General features: G+C 40.8%; 1 protein-coding gene across 6 annotated transcripts in view; it reads left to right on the forward strand.

Moving 5' to 3' along the window:
* LOC125351785 (kalirin) overlaps window positions 1–25,373 on the forward strand; it is a 439,002-nt gene that overhangs the window by 361,315 nt on the left and 52,314 nt on the right. For 4 of the 6 annotated variants that reach the window (XM_048346787.1, XM_048346789.1, XM_048346791.1 and 1 more), the window contains exons 17-23: window positions 3,884–4,102; window positions 7,597–7,746; window positions 10,150–10,264; window positions 14,728–14,843; window positions 15,254–15,376; window positions 18,141–18,323; window positions 19,428–19,546. In XM_048346787.1, coding sequence (XP_048202744.1) covers window positions 3,884–4,102; window positions 7,597–7,746; window positions 10,150–10,264; window positions 14,728–14,843; window positions 15,254–15,376; window positions 18,141–18,323; window positions 19,428–19,546 — 1,025 coding nt within the window. The remainder of the gene's footprint in view (window positions 1–3,883; window positions 4,103–7,596; window positions 7,747–10,149; window positions 10,265–14,727; window positions 14,844–15,253; window positions 15,377–18,140; window positions 18,324–19,427; window positions 19,547–25,373) is intronic. The other 2 variants (XM_048346788.1, XM_048346790.1) reach the window with 1 other exon arrangement.

The raw sequence follows: 25,373 nt of genomic DNA on the forward strand, positions 1-25,373 counted from the left end.
TAAGGGTTTATCATTTAAGAAATTAAAGGGGGAAGGACATCTCAACATTATTAGATAATAATGAGCTTCAGGGTAAGGAAAAGAATTTATTACATGAGTCAATTATAAGGAAAATCAAGGGTGCTCCTTCAATCTAAAATAAGACATCATGATGGTTTGATTATGACAGTTACATGATGGTTTTATATGCTGAGGAAAGGCCAGATAATTATCATGATCAGTAACATTTATTTGGTAAACCTGACTGTAAAATACTATGGATACCATTCGAATCTTAGAGATGAAATGATACTCTGTGATTAGTGGAAAGAATGTAGATTTAGGAAGAGGTCAAACCTAAGTCTTACTCCTGGTTTCATCACTTCCTTGGTTGCATATTTTGGGGCAAGTCATTTTGCCAGCTGAGCCTCAGTTTCTTAATCTCTGAAATGAGAATACTAGCATCCACTTAGTGTGGGGAGAACTAGAAAACATATGCATCATCACAGTGCCCAGCACATAGCATTCCTCTGCATGAATGGCAATGACTTCAATGATTTTCTAAACTCTCCTGGCCCTGAGAGTTTCATCCTCTAAGTAAAATGAATAGGTCAAGTTTTATAAATAACTTAGGAGTTCAGAAAAAGGTAGTTTTGCATGAGTCTCGGGCTGACCTCATTGAGGAAGGGGGTACTTGAAACAAGTCTGAAAGCAAAGCTAGGACACAGGTGTGAGGAGTTGGAGGCATCTGCTAAGGGCAGGAAGAAGGAGGCAGCAAAGGAAAAACAAGTATGTGATGTGTTTTCAAAGGATTTTTGGAAGGAAGCGTCGTTTATATTGTTATAGAAGTAGTCGGGGACCATATTGTAAGGGACTTCTAATGACATCCTCTAAGGTTTGGACTGCATAGCAATGAGAGAACTAGTGAGGATTTTGAACTGAGAGGAGTGATACTTAAGCCACAAAATGGAAGTATTAAAGCTATGAAGGACAAATTGCTTAATGCAATTGCTTCCTATTATATGGAATTAAATGAAGCAATCAGAAATGTAAAGAGTAAATTGGGCACTGGTGGCTCACACTTGTAATCCTAACTCCTACAAGTAGGAGACAGGGAGTTTAGTGGTTAAAACTAGCTGGTTAAAAAAGTTGATGAGGCCTCTTTTCAACCAATAGGTTGGCATGATGACTTGTGCCTGTCATTCTAACTATATGGGAAGCTGAGATAAGGCAAATCCCAACCAGGCCCTCTCTGGCAGGAAATTCTGTGTGATTCCCTCTACATGGAAAGAAGCTATGTATCATCCCAACTATAATGAGAAGCAAAGGATGGGATGGTCATGGTCCAGGTGTACACCTAGTCAGGAAGCAAGACCCTATCTCAAAAATGATCAGTGCAGCTGGACATGGTGGTTCAATCCTGTAATCTTAGTTACTTGGGAGGCAGAAATGAAGGGATCAGAAATGAGAGGTAGAAATGAGGTCAGCCTGGGCATAAAAATTCACAAGCCTCCATCTTAATCTGTACCTGGGTGCATTGGCATGCACCTGCCATCCCTAGCAACATGGAGAAGCACAGCAGGAAGATGGCAGCCCAGGCAATAATTATAAAGTGAAATTCTGCCTCAAAAATAACCAAAGAAAACGTGGCTGGAGGTATGGCCCACGTGGTAGAACACCTGCCCTGCAAATGCAAATCCTAAAGTTCATCCAGTAGTACTGTCAAGAAATAAAAATAACCAGGGTAAAGAAGGATGGAAACAGGGCTCAAAGCACCTGCTTATCAAGCATGAGACTGAGTTCAAACCCCAGTACCTTCAAAAAGAGGAAAAAGGAAGGAAAGAAGGGAGAGAGAGAGAGAGAGAGAGAGAGAGAGAGAGAGAGAGAGAGAGAGGGAAAGAAAGAGAGAGGAGAGCTGAGACTGTAGCATAGTAGTATGCTTGGCATGCCCATTGCTCAGCATCACCAACAACAAAAAAAGAAAGTAAGGGAGGGAGGAAAAGAGAAAAGAAAGAAAGATGCAAGGAATGGATTTGACAGGTTATGAAAGGAAGCCAAGGAAACCAGCCAGATCGCACATATAGCAGTCTATGTATGAAGTGGTGAGGGCTGAGCTGGGCTGGGCTGGGCTGGGCTGGGCTGGGGAGTGGGAATCAACAGCCAGGAATGCTGTCAAGTTGCAATTCCTGTTGGGAAGGAGAAAGAATGGAGGAACCAGCAGAGGTGACCAAAAGAAACTGTTTTAAAGAAAGAACTTTCCACTGCAGAACTTGAGGAGGTGGTGGACTGTGAGGATAGGAAAGCTGTTCATATTCAGGGGCACGGGCCCCAGGAAGATATTCTTTAGCTGAAACTGCCTTTACAGCAGGTGGACATGGGGCTGAGACATCTAGACTGAGTGAAAACTGCTCACCAGGGTGAGGTGTGCAGGCAGCTTCCTGGCATCTGAAGACAAAGAGGAGAGTCAGACATCAGTAAGAAGAGCTCAGACTAGGGAGCTATGTGCAAGGAGGAGACAACAGAAACCAGAGAAACAGACAAGAGCACTATAGAAGGAAACAGAAAGCAAGGGTTGACCTTGCTACCTCTACAAGTAGGAAACAGAAAATGGTGCAAGGAAACCAGAGATTTGTAGTGCCTCTGTCTCTTAGTTCACTTTTCCTAGCGGCTTTCAGCAGATTAAAAGCCCAAGGCTGATGTAATCCTCAGGATAGAAACTGGAAGTAAGAAATGAGTGCCTGAGCTGCTGGAGGAGGTTGAGCTGGTAGAGCTACTGCAGATTTGGGAGAGAGCTAGGTAAAACCAATAGGTGTTGATAGGCTAGAAAAGATAAGTAGGAGTGTAATACTTGAGTCTATAAGGAGGTTCTGGGAGTAGGTATAGGTAAAGTTTGGAGGCTGTACTCAGATCCAAGAAGTGCTAAATGCCTCAGCCCTTGAGCACAGCCTGCTGTTGTCCATGAAGGGCAGATATTGATTCTGGAGTTAAGTCACTGGGTTTTAAGTTGTCCCTCTCCACTGCCGCTGAGCTGTGCTTTCCAAAAATACAAAGGACAAATTAGGACCACAGCATTTTGCTAGAAGGATCTCAAGCAGTTGAAGTTACAATGCTATTAGCCCTTGCAAGTCAGGGGGGTTCTGACATCTTCACAGGGGTCATCCACATGATGCTTTATCTTAGGAGATCATTTTGGCTGTCTCCCTGCCACCAGCCTGGTCTCCCCACCTTCTATGAACTCAGAATGCAATGCACATTTCGATAGAATTAGAAAGCATTAAGAAGCAAAATGTCTATCCTAAGTATGTGTATGTCCTACAAGTACATAGGAATAAAGGGGGCTGTGTGTTGAACTATGAATTCTCTGCTCCTCTGGCAAGAAACTAATTGAGGCTGGGCAAGGTTACTCTTCAGCTTTATTAGCCCAACAAGTTTATTCCTTCTACTGGAATCCTTTACAAATGATTATCAGTGTGTAAAATGGTTACATTGTTGTTTGTGCTTAATATGCTGTGTTCACTTGACCTATAAAGTGGGATAGCAGCAATAACCTCCTTTTATTAGATTTGAAAAGAACATTTAATGTGTCGATCAGAGATGAGATTTATAACTTCTGGTCTCTGTCTCAGAAACAGAAATATTTTTAAAATCCAGAGTAATGGAAATAGACCGAAAGAACTGAGGCTAAGAGTTAAAAGTCCTAAGAGTTAGTTAATGAAAATGTATGCTATCCTTTTTTAAAAATGTGTTTGTAAAACAATAATGTATTAATCATCATGACACAATGGATCAGTCATTTAAAGCTCTTTAACTTTTCTGCATCTTTCCACTCACGCCTCACTCCACCCCCTCCCATACCACGCCTGGGTTGTTCCCATGGACCTCTCTCTCCTCCCCTTGTGCCCAGTCCCTCTTTCATGCCACTTCCTTGCAGAAGACGCACCAGAGTGCCCTGCAGGTACAGCAGAAAGCGGAGGCGTTGCTCCAGGCTGGCCACTATGACGCCGACGCCATCCGGGAATGTGCCGAGAAGGTGGCCCTCCACTGGCAGCAGCTCATGTTAAAGATGGAAGACCGGCTGAAACTGGTCAACGCCTCTGTGGCATTCTACAAGACTTCTGAACAGGTGAGGGACAGGCCTATGGGAGGTGAGGGGCTGATGTTAAACGGGGACATTTCCTTTCTCACATTCCAACTCCAGGAAGGAGCTAGGCTTCTCAGTACTACCCTTTGAGAATAAAAGAATGGTTTGCTGAAACACCTTGTCATCTTTTCCGTTGTAGCAGTGACCATGTGATTTGTTGTCTATCAGGTCTATATAGTGTGTTTGAAGCATAAATTTGATGTATGCTGAATTTGAGCAGTGTGTCAGTCAGCTATGGCTATAATAATGCTATGTAACACACTACCTCCAAAACTTAGTAGTAGGAAGAACTCGGCATTTGCTTTTTTGCTTAAATAGCTGAATTCCAATGAGCTTGGACATCCTAGTTTCCTAGCTTCACCTTGTGTCCAGATGTGTTTCTGCGTCTTCTATCCTTGACCCACAGCTGCTTGGGGGTGGGGGTGGGGTGCATGTTTATTGTTAAAAACAGAAGTGCAAGAGCCCAACATCTATTGTTGGTGTTGAGGGTGGCCAAAACAATCAGCCAGACCAATGTCAGTGAGATAACACCTTCTATGAAGATTAAAAAAGGAAAAAATAACATTTGCGGTACAATAATATGACCTACCACAACTAGATAGCCATGCTGTGCTTGTAAAACATGGTTCTTCATTTGTGGAGCTCGTAGTCTTATCAAGGAAGCACAGCCCTCTGTCATTGGGGAACTAGGAGCCTCACTGGTGAGATGGTGCAGCTGTGGAGAAAAAAGGCAAATGTGTACAATGGAGACAACAAAATACAGCCACATTACCATTGTATCAGTACACTAATATGCAAATGATGCAAGAAGATTTTCTCAGTTAGCTTCTTTGCTCAAGGCTGGTGCTCGACCAGTTGAGCCAGGCCTTTATTTCCAGGTTTTTGCTGGTTAGCTGGAGAGAAGAGTCTCATGAACTTTTCTGCTTGGGCTGGCTTTGGAGTAGGATCCTAAGATCTCAGCCTCCTGAGTAGCTAAAATTACATGCATGAGCCACCAGCACTGGAACCAAGAAGATTCTCTTTAATGATTAAGATATAGTTTTGGAAATTTTCTCGTGAAATAAAAATGTAAAGCAAGAATAATTTTGTTCAATGTAAAATTCTTTCCTCATTTGACTTATTCCCCAGTAGAAATAGATAAGGGAAACTTGCCACTCTGGCTGGCTTTCAGGGCGATGGGAAAGTCTGCTTCAGAGAAAATATAACAGGTCTATTCCAGCTGCAGCCAGTCCCTATACTTCTCAGTCCTCTGTGTTGCTTCAGAAAGATGATGTCTTTGTTGACTTCAAACTAAGATAATAAAGAGCTTCTACTGTGGATCTATAAGGCCAATATAATCCCAACCAAGTCCCAAGAGGTTTTTTTCTTTTAGAAATAAGCTGATTTTAAGATTTATATGGTTAAAAAAGGCAAACCCTAGAATTGCCAGAACAATAAGGAAAAGGAAGGAGGACGTTTGAGGATTTATATTACCTTATTTAAAGACTTACTCTAAAATCACTGTGATCAAGACAGAACAATATTGAAGTAACAGTCACAGTGGAAGGAAATCAGGTTGTAAAAGAATACCCACATACATGCATTCAGTTGATATTTGGGAAAGCAACTCACTGAATGAAGGAAAATCTTTTTAACAAAAGGTATATCTTTGTGAAAAAAGACAATATCTAATCATATGCAAATTTCCATTTGAGATGCTTCAAAATGATGAAGATAACAGAGCACAGGATTGGTAGTGAGAAAATCTGACCCTGAAATGACCTTGTCAAGATTTTTACCTCTTGATGAGTTTCTGCATCCTTGCCTATTAAGTCATTCATGCTTATTAATTTTTAACTAATTTTTATAGCTCCAAAATTGATTCTAAATCCAGTCCTGTTACAACAGATCTTAAGTGGCCTTGTTTTTGGATATTTGGGGTGTGTGTGTGTGTGTGTGTGTGTGTGTGTTTAATTCTCTAGTTTTGTTTGTTTGTTTGTTTGTTGTTTTTAACTGGTCCTTGAGCTTGAACTCAGAGCCTGGGTGCTGTCCCTGAGCCTCTTTGTGCACAAGGCTAGCTCTCTACTGCTTGAGCCACAGCACTACTTCTGGCTTTTTGTTATCTCTTATTGGAAATAAGAGTCTCACAGATGTTTCTGTCCAACTTTTCTGCTTCAAACTCTGGTCCTCAGATCTCAGCCTCCTGAATAGCAAAGATTTCAGGTGTGAGCCACCAGCACTTAGCTTTTTTTGTTCTTGAGACCAGGTTTTCCTATGTAGCCCAGACTGACCTTGAATTTATATATCATCTGTTTAATCTCAAGACGAGTCTGCCCATACCTTCCACATCTTACATGAAGAGAGCAACCTGAGTTAGACAAGTCACCTGGAGATCTCATGTATGATCATGAGGGTTCTCTGCCTGAGACTTTCAGCTCGGTGAACAGTCTATCCAAAGACACATCCTTTTAAAAAAAAAGAATTGACTTTTTAAGAGGAAACCAAAGATAATTATAGCAGATAATTATTCTCCTCTATTGCTGTATTCAGCCAAGTGATCAAAGACTGTTAAAGGAAAGTACAGAAATTTAGTTTTCTGGTTTTTTGTTTTATTTTTCTTTGATTTTTGCAGTGTGGGGATTGGACTTTGCACATGCTAGACTAGTGCTCTATTGGGTGTCTACCTTCTGTATCTTCCCCTGCAGCCTCACACCAGTCTGCCTTGAGTTTCTCACTATAAGACTTGAACAAATTTTCTCTGGAAAGCCCTTTCAAAATGCTCTGCTCTCCTCTGAGGTCATTTATAAGGTCACTCAGCATGTTCTCTCCTCATTTTTTTAGAACTTTCAGAGATCCTTAACTGTCTTAGGCTAATTCAGATGTATTATTCCCCAGAAGTAAGTGTATGTTTTGAAATAGATGGCCTAGAGATATCACTGCTTTTTGGTAGGCCTTCAGAACATCTCTCCCCAGGAAGGAGGAAGTTGATTTTTGCTCATGAGCCATAATTCACATAAATCACAGGCAACTTCCTCCTTTACCTCTACTTTGAGGCTCCTTACTGCAGGACAAATGCAGTATCTGCTTCAAATCCACTTGTTGTTCTGTGTAATTCATGGTCATCATACAGTTACAAAAAAAATATAAGGTATATAACACTTTGAAACTACCTAAATGTACTAGTCTTCCTTCTTGTTCCTCATACTATTCCTGTGTGATGTCAATTCCCACAGTTCAGTTTTCAGCCATCAGCTTTAAGAAAATGGTTCCAGAATCCACATCCAGTCACAGTCTGTCTCCTGAACTCCAAACCCAGGTTTCTCTCTGCCTCCTGGACTTCTCTTAGCTGTCATAGGAGTGTGCCACACACTCAAAATCTACTGACTAGCTTTGCATGAAAAAAAATGTCACTATGTAAAGTTTTGTGGGCTGCAAATCTCCAGAGAATACTTGCTGACCAGTTTATTTACTGAGTCTTTTTCTCCATGATTCATTAGGTGTGCAGTGTCCTGGAGAGCTTAGAGCAAGAATATCGGAGAGATGAGGACTGGTGCGGTGGGCGAGACAAACTGGGGCCAGCAGCAGAGATTGATCACGTCATTCCACTCATCAGCAAACACTTGGAACAGAAAGAGGCCTTTCTTAAGGTCAGAGCACATTGTCACACAAGGTCTCAACCTCTAGCCTTGTTTCTTCCTTACGCACATATTGCTTCATATGGACTTCCTGTGCTCCTGCTTTCTCTAGCCTCTTATCTAGAGAGAGAGAGAGACAGAGACAGAGACAGGAAGAAAGGTTGGAGAGAAGATGTTGAACAGTCTTAAGGCTATACTTCAAACATAAGTTTCTCTCTTGGCACTTTTGATACCATCAGCAACTAGGATGCACCATTACTGACACCATATTCAATCATCCTGATATTCTATGGATGTTGTTACATGCTTTTATTTAGTTACATTTCCTTTATAAATTTACTTTTTATAAATTCTTTTGTGGTACTAGGAATCTATCTAACCCAAGGCCTTATGTACACTAAGCAAGTGCCCTACTGTTGAACCCTAAAATTGTTTATGAGCTGGGAGATATAAGCCTAGGCATCGAATATTATTATAATAAATCTTTAATAAATAGATGAAGCAAAATTTCAGATAAAAACAATAAATTTAGACATTATTAATCAGTCTAGCAATTATCAATTACCAGTGGTGGTAAGTGATCATTATATGGTGTTTATTCACTTATCCTAAGGTTGAAGTACCTTTCCCAGGTTTCTAGCCACTGAGGGAAGAAGTCCATCCCAGCTCTGCAGTGGGGTGGGAAGTCCTCCTGAGTGTCTCTACTGTATTCTTTGATCCTCTCAGTGGGGAGCCTTGTTCAGGCTGATCTAAAGGGTCCATGCTCCCTCACATTTCTGACTTTGATATTCAACTTTCTTTCAGGTTTCTCAAAGGCAAAATGAGGATTTTTATACCCTGACATGTTGCCAAGATATAAAATTCAACTTTATACAATTCTGTAATTAACTATCTTTACTTTTAAGTAGGGATTGCCCCTCTTGACTACTCCTTTTCTTTTTCTTTTAAGAAGTTCCACAGCCTTACCCTCCTTCCAGCTATCTGATCTGTACCTGTTGTTGGTCAGAACCCTTAACAATCAGCTCTTATTAGTACAATGAAGTAGAAGTTCTCCCATCCCATATGGGATTTATGTTAATTTCCAATTTTTTCCCTATTACAAGACAAGGTTTAAGACGAAACAGAAAATGCTAATGTCTTTAAATAGAGTTGTAAAGGTATTCCTTTATAAAATTAATTTTTTGTAAGAAGAGGAAGAGGAGATGAGAAGGAGGAGAAAACTGCTTGAAATAATGTGTTCTGTATATTCCTAATGTGTTCAAAGGAAACTTCCCATCCCTGTGGGAATTAGCCTTGCAGACACTGTAGAGAGCTCTGTCCATATTAGTTGATCCATTTCACCATCCTTGGCTTCCAGCCTCTGCCAAGCTGTCAAATGCACGAGCGTCAGTGCTCATAGGCTGCCAGAAGGCTGCTACCAAGATCCCAGAAGGCTATGTTTCTATTTTTTTAATGCGCCCATAAAGTTACATAGCTTTTTTATTAATTATATAATACATGATCGATTTTATTATCTAATTTGTGAGATCCGAGGCTAAATGTAAGGTTTTAAAAATTAACACAATTTGGTCTAATGATAATTTAATTATAGAAACTATGGATTAAAAATTAGGATGGTAGTATTAAAATTAGTATTACTTTTATAATTGTGGGAAAAAACATATTTTTTGAGAAATCTAGATACTGACAGAATACTCTTGCCATTGAACTTATATTCTAGACTTGAGTTACTTCTTGCCTCCCACACATCAGTACAATTGGGAGAATGGGACCTGTCCCTGTGTCACAGCAGCAGTGAGAGTTTAGGTGTGGCATAATGGGACCTATTCTTTCATGGAGATTGGTATTTCTCCTAAAGAAAGTGTTTATTCTTGTTGCTTACATAGGAAGCCTTGACGGATAGACAAATATTTGTAAGATATTGAAATTTCCACTTAGATTTAGAAGGTATGTTTGCAACTCACTGTACTTACCAAATACACTTACTCAAGTCCAAATCAAATTTAATGTTAAAGTGGGCTTATGTTCACTGGGACTTGTATCAATGGCTACATAAAAGGCATTCTAAGAAAGAGAAGGCCCATCTGGGGGTGAACACTAGCAAAACCAAATCAGTATATACCATAGAAAAGGGATTTGTCTGATTTCTTATGTATACATGAACTTGAAAAGGAATAGGCACATGGGGAATTCCTTACTTAGTGAAAGAGAAGCACAGACTATGAGCTTCCTAAATTGGAACTGGAGCATCTATGTACCGGAAGTGAGCTCCAGAGCTCTGCTCCCCCCCCCCCCGCCCTCCCCCCAGATTCCTCCAGCATCCCTATCACCATGAAGGAGTAGAAGAAGCGCATTCCTTCTTTGGGTTCCATGCACCTGCTGAGAATCAGGATCTCACACCTTTGTCTCTCTCAGGCCTGTACCCTGGCACGGCGGAACGCTGAAGTGTTTCTCAAGTACATCCACAGGAACAATGTCAGCATGCCCAGTGTTGCCAGCCATACTCGGGGACCTGAACAGCAAGTAAAAGGTCAGTCAGGCGTGCCAGGCCACAGTCACTTCAGCAGCACAGAAGAGAGGCCAGCCTTTCTCAACAATATGCTTGTGTCTAGTCTTCACATGATCTCAGACTTCCTGATGCTTCTCCTTAGAGAAGACAAAGTCTGATGGGATGATGTGGGAAGTGGTCATTCAATTCATGGTCAGTTTTTGTTTTGTTTTGTTGTTTTGTTTTTTATGCCAGTCCTGGGGCTTGAACTCAGAGTCTGGTTACTGTCCCTGGCTTCTTTATGCTCAAAGCTAGAACTCCACTACTTGAGCAAAAGCTTCAATTTGGGCATTTTGGTAGTTAATTAGAGATAAGAGTCTCATGGACTTTCCTGCCTGGGCTGACTTTAAACCATGATTCTCCTGAATAGTTAGGATTACAAGTATGAGCTACCAGAGCGTGGCTTCATGGCTAGTTTTTCAACATGCAAAACCCTAGGCCTGCACTGGACTGGTACAGTTTTCTGGAATAATAGAAGTGTCCTATATTTTCAGTCTTCAGTGTAGTAGCCACATATAGAAAGCATATGGAGCCACATATAGCTAGTCACATATAGTAATCAAGCGACTAAAGAAGTAAACTTTAGTGCTTAGTTAATATTAAATTATCTTAAAAATATTAGATTATCTTTAAGTAATTGTACCTGTAAGCATAATGCATCTTGATCAGTGTCACCCCTTGTATCATTCTCCTCATCTCTCCCATCCTTTCAAGTTACTTAGTCCCATTTTCACATGTACATTAACTAATGAGGATATAAAATCTCTACAGGTGACTCATGACTATAATATTGAGTAACACAGGACTAGGGTGAGTTATAACCTACAAACAATTCCATCAAGTCCTGAAGTTGTCATTTATTACTTGAGATCTTAAAACCTTAGTTTTCTTATTTAAAATAAGAGGGATGTCTTATCTCTTGCTACACAAAGTGTGGTCCCCATATCAGCAGCATTGATATGACTTGGAAGATTGTATAAAACACAGGTCTCACCCCACCCAAACCTACAAAAGATCTGTGTCCCCTTCTACTAACCAGACAATTTGTGTGCAAGAATAATTCTAGCTAAGCTTTAATATCTTTGAAGTATATAGTCTATAATTATGTGAAAAACATGTAACTTATTTTTGCCAGTGCCAGGGCTTGAACTCAGGGCCTGAGCACTGTCCCTGGCTTCTTTTTTGTTCAAGGGTAGCACTCTACCGCTTGAGCCACAGCACCACTTCTGGCTTTTTCTATATATGTGGTGCTGAGGATTCGAACCCAGGGCTTCATGTATACAAGGCAAGCATTCCACCACTAGGCCATATTCCTGGCCCCCATATAACTTTTTTTAAATCACTTATTGTCTGATCATGTTACACTTAAATTATCTGTCTTATTATCATGCATTATTATCATGTCTTATTACCTGATGTGTGGAAATAAGGTTTTTGAGTGGGCTGAGAATTTAACACATGTCCACTTATTAGGGTATAGAAATACAACCCTGGAAATTAAGGCTAGGGAGGAGGACCTGAGCTGACTTGAAGTGTGGGTGTGGTGGGACAGACCTGGAGACATCATGGACAAAGTGGGGATTGTAGCCCACTTTAGGTTGGTTTCCCTTCATGCTTAGAAAGCTTAAAAGTTGGGAAGATCAGGAGACATTGGAAAGAATTAAATTTAGGAATCAAACTTCCTACAGAGAGGAAAGATGCGGGGTTCCTTTCCCAGATGTATAACTGCATTTTTGATTGAGAGGCCGTGTGGGAGGTTGACATTATGTGCCCTACTCCTTTAGCACATTTCAGAACATATGCTCTGACTTCAAAAAGCAGATGGCAGCTTGGGCAAAGCCAGCTGCTGCCGAGAGAGACCACACCCCCACCTACACTTGTATGTGTAAGGAGGAGGACATACACCCAGAGGGAGCCAGAAATGCCTACATCTTCCTGAGGGAGGGCAGGTTGTTGCCCATGGTGAAAGCTCTCAACAAGGGGGGAAAGTGAAATGAATCTCTTTAGGATTTTTGGCTGATTTGGATTGATGGCATCCGGTGGACTTTACCTCCCATGGCTGGGCTTAGCAATAAATCTGTGCCGCAGGTGGCCACAATTGTTCCTTACTGCAGTAAGGTTCTTGTCTGTTTGTTCTGAGACCTGAGTGGAAGGAGTAATAGTTACCCAGAAGTTCTTGTTATTGGGTTGGCTAGGATCAGAGAGTAAGATCAAGTCCACACGCATGCTTCAAGCTCCTGCTTGGATCCAGCCTGTTAATTACATGCCAAAGTAATACATGTGGCTAAACCAGAGATCAGTGAAGGAGGGAATGAGGAAGTATACCTTGCCTCTCTGGAAAGGAAGGAAGAAGTTACATAATTAAGACACATATTGGGAGTGATATGGCTGGGACTCATGAAAGTTCTCAGCCTAAGGAAATATAAACAGAGCATAATAGATCCTATCCTTAGAAGCAAACCTGGGAGTGAGGATTAAAACAAAAACTTCTCTGTACAAACACTTAGTTTGGGTTGTGCATCTTGACAAAGCATGGCAGTGTGTGATTTATACCCTAGGAACTCAGGGTGACTACAAGCTTGTGGGCTCTGAAGTCAAACAGACTTGCCCCAAATCCAAGCTCTACCCCTTCTTATCAGAATGGCTCTGAGCAAGTTACCTGTTCTCCTGGAGCCAGGGTTTCTTCATCTGTAAAATGAGGAAGATAAAGGTTCATTCATCATGGGGTATGATAAAATAAATACATATACCCACCACCAAGTGAGTGCTAGTGTATTAATAGTCCCTATCATAATTATGCATTTTATTAATATCTAACTTAATTAGCAGGGAACAAGAAGTAGACATAACACAAAATAAATTTGGCTTCCTCAAGCATAGAGCATACTATTTAAAATCTTAAGGAATGAATTCTGGTATTTTCTCTCGTAGGTGGAAGTTAGATCTAATTTATAAAGTAAACACATAAAAGGACATACTGCAAGTATACACAAACATATTAACTGAAAAATTGTCTATGCAGGGGAGAATTCAAACCATGTAACTCCTGAGGAAAACTAATTTTCAGTCCAACAGAATGAATACCAGAAGATGGTACTTGAGATGGGGAGGGGGTCTCTCGGGGAGAGAGCAGATAAATGAAGTGAAGAAGAAGAGAAAAATGCATTCATACTCTTCAGTGCATATCCTGTGAAACTAGGAAAATGAGAGAGGTGGGATTGGGAGGGATGAGAAAGAATGATAAAACAGATTATACTGATCAAAATAGATATTTAGAAACTGACATGTTGAATGGTAACTCCTTCCACAACAACTTAAAGATAATTTTTTAATCAATTCTGATAGCCAGCTACAATTGAAGCATGTAGGGAACAAACAAACTCAGTGCCCACCATGGTCCCTTACTACATGCCTTGTATGTCCTCATGTTTACCATCATTAGAGGCAACATGAAACAGCTATCTACTTTCCTTGGGATCAGATCTGAAGTAACCTAGAGAAAGCATGTAAACATGATTCTAGCACAGTTTCCCTCCACCCTCTGCTCAGGAAACTCTGATGTTAAACTCTAATGTACACAATTCTTGTGTGGGGCCAAGAAGGTGGTCCTTCCTTCCTTCCTTCCTTCCTTCCTTCTTTCCTTCCTTCCTTCCTTCCTTCCTTCCTTCCTTCCTTCCTTCTTTCCTTCCTTCCTTCCTTCCTTCCTTCCTTCCTTCCTTCCTTCTTTCCTTCCTTCCTTCCTTTCTATCTTTCTTTATTGTCACTCCTGGGGCTTGATCTCAGGGTCTGAGTACTGTCCCTGGCTTCTTTTTGCTCAAGGCTAGCATTCTACCTCTTGAGCCACAGCGCCCACTTCCGGCTTTTTCTGTTTATGTGGTGCTGAGGAATTGAGCCCAGGGCTTAGTGCATGCTAGGCAAGCACTCTACCACTAAGCCACATTCCCAGCCCTGAAGACCCTGGTCTTGACACAGGCTGTCCATACATCACCCCAGCCTCTCTCCTCTGCACACCCTCCTGCTTCTCTTTTAGCAACTCCAGAGGGAATAAATGCCTGGGAATCCTGGAAAACTCTGTCCATACTACTTATGCTCTAGGGCCAACCAAATCAGTTGTTACTTTAGAGATTGGAGCTTAAGGTTTCTTACAACCAGGGACTGATTTTAGTGTGAAGAGAATCAGTGCCACTTGTAAGCCACAGGTGGCATATTTCCTCCCTAATTGATGAAACCCTCAACAACAGGGTCTTACCCTAATCTCCTGGATTTTGCCCCCATCAGGCAAATTCTCTCTGTACCCAGCTTTTGTCATCTTCTGCTGTTGGATTTGACCTATAAAGTTACTTGACAGATATCTGGGGAGTGGAGCTGAAGCAGTTGGGGCTTCACCCAGGAACTGCTTCACCTAGGGTCTTCCAGTGATCATGCTTACCTCCTTTGCCCCACAGCCATCTTGAGCGAGCTCTTGCAGAGAGAGAATCGTGTTTTGCACTTCTGGACCTTGAAGAAACGGCGGTTAGACCAATGCCAGCAATATGTGGTGTTTGAACGCAGTGCTAAGCAGGTATGTCCAGAGAGTTCCCTGGCTTTGTCTTAGTTCTGGGAGTATACAGTGATCCAGAGGACCAATGCTTGGATATTTCAGGAGAGGGCATAGTAACAAGTGGAGTGAAGATGGGAAAGAGATGAAGAGATGGGAGAAAAATAGCTGCCACTTGTTAGTCATTCAGCTTTACCAAGCGCTCTATTCTAAGTGTAGTGCCCGGAGATGTGAGGAGGAATCTGGTGCACATTCTCCCCTAGATCATGAATTATTCTAGGCCTGGCCTAGGGCAGGCCCCAGTCCAGTCCAGTGCTTTGCTGGTAGGATGTCCCATGTTAGGCAGCACATTGTCCCAAACTGTAAATTCTTCCCTGGTAGTATGCATGTTTCCCTCATGACAACTGCCTTCTTGGGGAATGTTTTCTCCACAGGCACTGGACTGGATCCAAGAAACAGGAGAATTTTACCTCTCAACACATACCTCCACTGGAGAGACCACAGAAGAGACTCAGGAGCTGCTGAAAGAATATGGGGAGTTCAGAGTGCCTGCTAAGGTAGGAAGTGTCCCAGACCCCTCCCCACATCCACCCAGCATCCCATTCAATGCCACACTAAGGAAACAAAAGCAGCCTGTGTAAGTGGAAACACATGGCCTCCATGACAAGAGGAAAGGAAGCTTACAGTTGTCTCCTTCTAACTCTTTGAATTCCCCAAGAGCAGCTCTAAGCTATACATTGAACTTCCAAAACACCATCATCATGCTCCAGGTTCTAGAATCTACTATCTTCTTTCAGGGCAATTAATGTATTAATGTAAAAATGTGCACACATGAGCATTTATACACATCCACATATTCTTAAAATTTCAATGGCTTCAAAGTCCACCTTAAGGAAGGGGTGAGTGGCGGTGGCTGGGCTCCTCTGGCAAAAGAGTTTTTTATTTCCTGGATATTTCCATCTGGCCTCAGAACCTGCTAAAGAGCCATGTTTGGTCTCCGGGGAACAAAATGCACGCTCACTTTCGCAATCCCATTCACACTGAGGTGGTGAAGAAGCCATCACAGAAGGAAGTCTGATTTTCATCTGTTTTCACAGCCAGAATTGGATTTGAAGACCTGTGGGTTTGAATGAAAATCTGATCTGTCTTAGCTCTCCCCCTCTTTGTGGCACTTTTATCTCTCACCTTGGGCTCCCTGCTGTGTGGGATCCTTTTCAACATCACTTTCTGCACGTGGCAGATGCTCTTCCCAGGGTGAGAGTTTTGGTGGGGATAGAGGAGAGGAACATATTAATGTCTCATCCTACCTCTACTGCAGCGTATGTCCTGGTGCCTTACTTTAGTCCTGTTTTATCCCTATTTTGTGAGTGACCATAGTCTCCCTATAGCTATGTGACAGAAAAATGCATTGCTTACATCTTTGGTATTTCTTGGAAAGGTCTGTCTTTCATGGGAAGGGCTATAGATAGGCTTTCCAATCCACAAAGGAGGGATGGTGGGGGGAGTTGGGAGGCAAAGGTAGTAGGGTAAAGACAAAAAGGCTGTTTTGGTTACTGCACCAGTGATATTCTGGGTCAGTTTCCCTCAGTTAACTAGATTGCAGCATGCGTCAAGTTTTGTCCTTCTTTTCTTCCAGTCTGAAAGATACTTTTTCTTCTAAGAATACTAAATATTCTTTCCTTTATGTTAAGGAAAGAGGTTTCTCTGGTAGCTTTTAGAGTTTCAGAGTTCAAACTTAAGATTGAAGATAAGCAAGTATTTACTTGTTGCAAAATCCTTACCATTTCCCTATCAACTTTCACCCAGTTTGAATCCCACTTTCCCTAGGAGACCTTTTGAACATTCTCATGCCAGTTACCTTCATTTGTTTCCATTTAAAAATTCTATGTTTTTAACTACACATACTCCTTATTTTGACATCCAATTACATGATGCGGGGCTGGGGATATAGCCTAGTGGCAAGAGTGCCTGCCTCGGATACACGAGGCCCTAGGTTCGATTCCCCAGCACCACATATCCAGAAAACGGCCAGAAGCGGTGCTGTGGCTCAAGTGGCAGAGTGCTAGCCTTGAGCGGGAAGAAGCCAGGGACAGTGCTCAGGCCCTGAGTCCAAGGCCCAGGACTGGCCAAAAAAAAAAAACCAAAAAAAACAATTACATGATGCCCTGAGTTACTTACTGTGTGACAATTTTGTCCCTTCTAGAGATATAGATTGTTTGGGCCCATACCCACAGCTCTCTGCCCAGGGTAGTTGCTTTATAAATTCTTACTAGAAATGAAATTAACCTGATGCATGTTAGTATTTTACCTTGTTAGCCCTATAACAGGCAGTGACTTCATTGGCCCTTTTTGCTAACCCTCTAATGGGAACTAAAGACAAGCCCCCGATGGTAACAGGGACAGTTTACCCTTAAGTCTGCTTGAATTTCTTTGGTTCTGAGCATAGACCAACTTACATAATGCTCGCAGCCTACCTCAGGCCAGTATAGAGAAGGGAGAGAATTAGGAACCAAGGATCAGAGGCAGAAAGGCTCTGTCACTAGTGCTATGAATTTGGACCAGCTCAAAAGATGAACTCTAATCCTCAACTTTTCCATCTGTACCAGCTACCCCCACCTCCTTCTTAAGAATACCTTAAGACTCAAATTAGCCTCAACTATGATGATAACGTACTCTGTAAACCAGTAAAACATGATTTTAATGTAAAAAAGTCCCATGTGAGTAGTGATAATAATTACCTGAGTGTCCACGCCTATAATCCAAGTTACCTAAGAGTTTGAGATCTGAGGATAGTTGTTTGAAGCCAGCCTGGCATACAAATTTGAGAGACTCTTTATCTCCAATGAACCAGCAAAAAGCCACCCCCAGACATGGAGGTGTGACTCAAGTGGTAGATCACACAACCTTCAGCAAAAAAAGCCAAGCAAGAATGCCAGGCCCTGAGTACAAACCTCAGTACTGGTACTTACACAAGGTAAAATAAAAAGTACTAATGATAATTGCTAACAGTTCCAACTTCCCTGATTATTACTGTGGCTACTGTAGGCATTGTGTACTCCCAGCTCATTTAATGCTCACAACAGCTCTACAGTGCAGGTACTATTGTGATACCTATTTTCTGAGTGAAGGAACTGAGAGAGCACAGAGGATTTAAATAATCTGCTCAAAGCTGTGCAGCTGGTGATTGACAGATTTTAAATACAAACCCAGACATCAGATTCTAAGGTTACCTATGGCTGTCATGCAGAGGAGAGAGGAACTTGGAGCAAAGGAGCATGAAAATAATGTCATCTAATAACTTTAGACTATCTTTTGGAGCAGCAAACAAAGGAGAAGGTGAAGCTTCTAATTCAGCTGGCTGATAGCTTTGTAGAAAAAGGCCACATTCATGCCACGGAAATAAGGAAATGGGTGACCACAGTGGACAAGCACTACCGAGATTTCTCCCTGAGGATGGGGAAATACCGGTACTCCCTGGAGAAAGCTCTGGGTGTCAACACAGAGGTGAGTACAGGGTGCATCCCACTTGGTGTCCTCCCTCCTTCCCCTCGGTACCACTGGTCTCATTGCTGTGGAAAAACGTATCTAGAACAGTCTTTCTGAATCATTGATCCCTAGAGACAGCCCATTCACCTCTACCCCGGGGATTAGTGCTCTGCATATTTCAGAACTGACTAGCCAGGAGCAGGACCCAGCTACAAAGCAGTTTTTCTCTATTTAGAATTAGCAGTTGACTTGAGGACTAACCCCTTATTTTGTCCTCATCAGTACCTTAGTCTACTCAATTATGTTAATCCGCAGATGATTACAGTCCCTTGTATGTGTAATAATGCTCTTTTAAGAATAGGGGTGCAATTTGTGTGAGGGCTATTTGACATTTTACCAGAAAGAAGGTACTATTTGCCATAAAGCAAATAAAGACTGACTTTTAATCTCTTCTTCATAGTAAAGGTTAGGAACCTATGAATTATGATCTAAATACAGCCTGGCAATTTAATCCTAGGAATTTTAACTTGTATATCCTTAAATAGGCTCATCATCTGAAGCAGGCAGCCTACAGCAAAGTGGTCAAACCACTAATAGTTAAGGCTGTTTACTTCTACCCCAAACCCTGAGTTTTTTTCCTAAGGGGTTCTACCATGTGTAAATACCAAATGATGGTTGAAGTAGGCAGGGATGAGCAATTAGAAGTCTCAGTCATTGTTCAATCACTTAACTTTCTATTTCGAAGGGAAATTGCTTATTTAAATAAAAATAGTGTGGTTATTTTCCTTTGAAAAATGAAAGGCTTTTGAAGCCTTCCTGTGTTTCTGTTTCATATTTATTATTAAAGAACCAATCTTGGACTAATTTATGTGTGTGCATGTTTAGAATTAATCTGGACCAGAGGCCTCTGGGAAATAGCTCTTTGTTGCTGTGAATACTAGCACTAAACATTTGACCTGAATGTTTTATATCTTCCTTATTTGAAAAGAAGAATTGCCTAAGGAAGACGGATGCATGTGGATAGATTAAATGCATGTGTTCTTGCTTGCCCACCTCCCTTTCTCAGATGAGTTGCTTTCCTAAGGCTTCCCTAAGGTGACCTCTGTGATCCCTGTCATGTAGGATAACAAAGACCTGGAGCTGGACATCATACCAGCAAGCCTTTCAGATCGTGAGGTCAAACTACGGGACGCCAACCACGAGGTTAATGAAGAGAAGCGGAAGTCGGCCCGGAAGAAAGAGTATGTGCTGGGGAACTCCCACTTACTAGCAGACTCTTCCTTAGTCCTCATTGCCATTCATCCCTTTCAAAAGCTTAATTTTCTTCTTGTCCACCTTCAGAGGTTGGGATGGACATATGAGATGCTTGCGTTAACAACATGGGTTCACCGCGGACTTGTTTGTCTCCCCATCTGTTCTGCACTTGAGTCCTCTTCATGTAGCATGGATTTCTTAGAGAATATCTTCCTCTTGGATCATCAAATTTCACCTCATAGTGTCAGAACTCAACAGGACAAATCAAGCACCTTTCTCCCCTTCCAAAGTTAGTTCTTCCTTCTGGCTTCCTAATCCTAGCTTCCCAGCCTTGAAGATAAGAAATGAATTTTGACTTATTTTTTTTTCATATTCCATGACATTTTCTCATCTCTGCCACCACTGTTTCTCCATCCCTTCCTATATGTGTCACTCACCACCAGAGTTCTAGAGTATTTGCAGACATTTATCTTGGCCTTTCCTTGGCCAGCCTTTGTCCAGTCTTCCTGCACAGTGATTCCAGGCTAACCTTGTGAAGTGACTTTTTTTTCTGATACTCAGAAGTGCTTGAACTCAGAGCTTATACTCACTCACTTGTTTCTTTTCCACTCACAACTGATACTCTGTTATTTGAGACATCCCTCTACTTCTGACCTTTTGCTACTTATTTGGAGATAAGTCTCATGGACTTTCCTACCTGGGCTAGCTCACAATCTTGACTCTAAGATCTCAGCCTCTTGAGTAGCTAGGATTGTAGGTGTGAGCCACCCAGCTCTGAAAGTGACATTTTATCCTTGCTAGTTCCAGTAATTCCCACTGCCACCCCAGGGTTTTATATGCTAAAACAACATAAAAAACTGTGTGCATACATACATATACATACATACATACATACAACGTACATGCATACATTCTTGTTAGGCATGTGCTCTACCACTAGAGCCATATCCTTGTCTTTTTCAGATAAAATCTGATAGTTTTGCCCATGGATCAGCCTCATAAAGCCACCCTTCTACCTGTCTACAGCTTTCCTACACAAATGGAGCAAATTTGTGCCATCACACATGGGTTACTGATTGCAATGATTGTCTTACTAACTTCTTGCTTGGGATGTCCCAGAAATTGATCCTTCCAAGCTCCACCTCCCAGGTAGCCAGGTTAAGCGGTTAAGCGGATTAATCCAGGGAGCCGTTTAACCTGGCCAAAATAATAGAATTTTTAAAGTAAGGAATATGTACTGGGAAAGTTACCCAGCAAGTAAATTATAGAAGTTAGATATCACCTCAGTTTTCTCCAAGGTCAACTGTAGCCCAAGAGTAGATGAAGTAGGAGAAAATTATCAAGAGATAGACAATGCCACAAAGAAAACATTTTGGAAGAATCTGAAATTGTCTGAGGTTTTCATAAATTGAATTCTGTTTTCTCAGACTTAAAATGGATAGGGGCCTGAATCCACTTAGAGCTGAAACGAATGAATCCTTAGATTCCTGCTCTGTTCTCTAAGTACAGTCAGCCTTCCATATTTATGAGTTCCATATCCTCTGATTCAACTAGCCAAGCATTGCAAACATTTAGGAAAAAGAACTATACTTGGACTGAGCATGTGCAGATTATATTTTCTTGCTGTTATTCCTTAAGTAGTGCAACATAACAACTATTGACGTAGCATATACATTGTCTTGGATGTCATATTCAATCAAGAGATGACTTAAAATACATGGGAAAATGGGCTGGGAATGTGGCCTAGTGGCAAGAAAGCCTGCCTCGTATACATGAAGCCCTGGGTTCAATTCCCCAGTGCCACATATATGGAAAATGGCCAGAAGTGGTGCTGTGGCTCAAGTGGCAGAGTGCTAGCCTTGAGCAAAAAGAAGCCAGGGACAGTGCTCAGGCCCTGAGTCCAATGCCCAGGACTGGCAAAAAAAAAAAAAATACATGGGAAGATGTGTGTATTTATATAGAGATTTATAGAAGGAATTTGAGCACATGCAGATTTGGGTATCCATGGGGATCCTAAAACCAATCCCTGAGAGAAGACTGTATTTCAGCTCCAGTCTCAGAAAACTTTGACTCTAGGCAGCCAGAATACATTTTCTTTTTTGGTTAGTAAATAATTGTTCACCCACATTTCATATTAATCACAAATACAAACGCATTGAACAATGGAAACAATGAGCCCTCTCTATCTTACAGTTTCTTTGCATTATACTTCCTTTATGCTGGGGTTACAAAGTCACATGTATGCAAAAAATACCTAGGGTACCTTATGAAGAATATTTGACAGATAATGAGTAATGCTAGAAAAAATACAGTGCGTCACGAGATTAAGTAGCTCTGCATAGTTCATTTTTTGGAGCTGAAGAAACAAGAGTTGGTCTGTGAAGTCAGACCTTACTTCATGTGCGGACTGAAAAAGTTTGTTAGGGCCACATAACAAAGCACCACAAGTTGGGTGCTTTTAACAACAGAAATGTACTGACTTACAGTTCTGAAGGCCAGAAGTCTGAAGTCAATGTGTAGGCATTGTTGGTTTCCTTTGAGGGTTGAGAGGGAAGAATTTTTTCTAGACTTATCTCTTTAGTTCATATGTAGTTGTGTTCATATTCACATGGTATTCTTCCTGAATATGTAATGCTTATATCCAAATTCCCCCCCTTTTAAAAATATATTGATCATATTGATTAGGAGCCCACCTTATTCTGGTATTGCAATAGCTCTTTCACCAAGTAAGGTCATCAAGGTTAGGACTCCTTCATAAATTCTAAGGGACACATTCAACCTATATAAGGGAAGAGGAGGAGACTATGCTTGGCCAAATCTTCTTCCTGGCTTCTTTCTCATTCACCAAAGAGCCATAGCAAATAAAAGATGAGTGGAAAATAAGATAAAAGTGATAGCATATAGTGGAGAGGAATTTTGAAGCTAGAAGATAGCCATATGTAAAAGACTTTGTCATAACTAGACACTCAAATGAACTTTGACCCGGTTAAGACAAGTTTCAAATGCCTGCTTTTTTGTTAGAACTAATTGAAATAACAGATTGGGGAACAATTTTTACAGATTAACTTTATGTAGTAGTTTAAGAAACAGTCTAAAGAGACTTATATACACAATGTTTTGATTTCGGCATGCCAAGACTGAAAAATGCATTTCAAAAGCTCAAAAGCAAAACTAAGTTGCAATCATTAGTTGCTTTCTGCAATTCCAGAGACAAATGAAAATATTCCTTAACATTAGATAGAATATATATATATATATATGAAAAGAAATTATGAAGACAGGTATACCTGCAGAATGCAGAGGGGAAAAGAATAAGGCCAGGAAACACAAAGCAAGGACATCAAAGATAACTCTCCAAAGCCCATCAGCTTTTTCTTCTCTAGTCTTCCTTTATTCCAAATTTCATAGCAACCTATAGACTTAATCACTGGGTTACCGCCCAAGAGCCTCCTGTGTACCAGGTACTTTGCTCTCATGATCCTGTTTAATCCTCACAGCAATCCCATGTGATCAGCTGTTTTATAATGAGTTTGAGGCCTAGAGAAGCAAGTTCTACTTTCACTTTATGACAACATAATTCAGTTCCTGTTTGACTCAAATATTCATGCACTTTTCGCTCTACCAATAAAGTAAAAATAGGAAGATTGACTTCTATAAAGGCTCACACCTGTAACCCTAGCTACTCAGGAGGCTGGAATCTGAGAATGGTAGTTTGAAGCCATTTTAGGTTTAAAAAAAAATACCTGTGAGACTGTTATCTCCACTTAACCATTCAAAAACCAGAAGTGGAACTGTGATTCAAAGTGGTAGAGCACTAGCTTTGAGCAAAAGAGCTTAGGGACATTGCCCAAGCCCCAAGTTCAAGCCTCATGACTGACCAAACAAAAATCCTTTAGCCAGGGGCTAGTGGCCCACACCTGTAGTACTAGCTACTCAAGAGGGTGAGATCTAAGGATTTCAGTTCAAATCCAGCCCAGACAGAAAGTCTGTGAGACTCTTACCTCCAATTATCTCCAATTAACCACCAAAGAACCAAAAGTGGAGCTGTGGCTCAAAGTGGTACAGTGTTAGCATAGTGATATCCTCCAGGCTCTGAATTCAAGACCCATGACCAGCCAGAGAGAGAGAGAGAGAGAGAAATTTAATTTTAATAGAAAGGCCATTACTAGGCTTTAAGGAAAATCCCACTAAGATAAATGTTCAGGAAAAGATGCTACCCCTGTAATATTTCTTGTGAAGTTTCCAGAAGAGAACACATGAGGAAAATGTTCACATGATGAAATTATTAGAAATAGGAGTTCTCATTATAAACTACATGAAAAACTTGACTTAATATGCAAGATAAATGTGTACACAATACAAATGTGCTAACTTTGATTATCATACACCAGCTAGCAAGCACTATTTCAAATAAAAATTTATGGAGGACAAAAAGTAGATCTACTATAACGAAGCCATGCACCATAAGTTTAACAATTGCCCCAATCCATTGTGTTACTTTGAGTGACAAGGAAGAAGGCAATTTTTGCCTTAACCACAGAGAGCTCAGACTTCTCTTTATGGGAGACTGAAGAGAAATCACTTAACACTGTTAACTTATGCTGAGTATGTTCAGCTTTTTGCAAATCAGTTTCTGATGCAAACAAGCCCTGCTTGGAAATAATGTCTAAATAGTTAACAGAACAATCTACACCAGAGATGGAAAACTCTGACCCAAGGTCGAATTTGACTCACCATCTATTTTATGTAGTCTATAAACTAAAACTACTGTTTATTAGCTAAGTGTTGTGGTTTATGCCTATACTCCTAGCTACTAAAGGTGTGGAGACCAATTTGAGGCCAGCCTTGGCAAAGAGTTAGTGAGACTCCATCTCTACCAATAAAAAGCTAACTGTGGTGACATATACCTGTCACTTCAACTATGCAGGAACCATAAGTAGGAAAGATCATGGTCTAGACCAGTCCAGATAAAAAAAAGAAAGTGAAACCCTATTTGAAAAATAGTGCAAGCAAAAAGGGCTAGAGGTGTGGCACAAATGATAGAGTACCTGCTTAGTAACCATAAAACCCCAAGTTCAAACTCTAGTACAAAAAAGCAAAATTATTTTTACATACTTTAGTAGGTAGTTGATTTTTTAAAAATCTAGGAAAACATGCTATTTTATGACATGTTAAAATTAGACAAATCCAAATTTCAGTATTCTTAAATACTGTTATTGGAACACCACCACATTTTTGGGAGATTTTATATATATATGTATATATACATATGTACATATGTGCACATATACACATATGTATATACATATACATATGTATATACATGTGTGTATGCATATATACATGTGTATATGTATATACATATGTGTATGTGCATATGTATATGCATATGTATGTGTGTGCACATATGTGCTGTGTATGTGTACATGTATATGTACATATACATCTATGCATGTATGTATATATATAAGATTCCTTGTATGTTACAGCAACAACACAGTATTTGTGACAGGACTGGAGGGTCCATAAACATGTACTATGTGGCTCTTTAAAAGAAAAATTACCAAGACCTGATCTCAATTTGTTGGACATCTTCACCAAGCTTTGAAACATGGTCTAACTACAGTATTGAGATCTGTTTTGGTATAAGTCTGAAAACTCTACTGAAGATCATTCTAGGATCATTGTAGGAAGCTGAGATTCAAGCTGTCCAGTATGTGAGATAGAATATGAACTGTCCACGCATCTGTATACACCCTGGCACACACATATGCAATTGCTAGTACATGCATATCCACACAATATGAAGAAACT

Source organism: Perognathus longimembris, chromosome 5 (genome assembly GCF_023159225.1).
Source record: "Perognathus longimembris pacificus isolate PPM17 chromosome 5, ASM2315922v1, whole genome shotgun sequence".
NCBI lineage: Eukaryota > Metazoa > Chordata > Mammalia > Rodentia > Heteromyidae > Perognathus > Perognathus longimembris.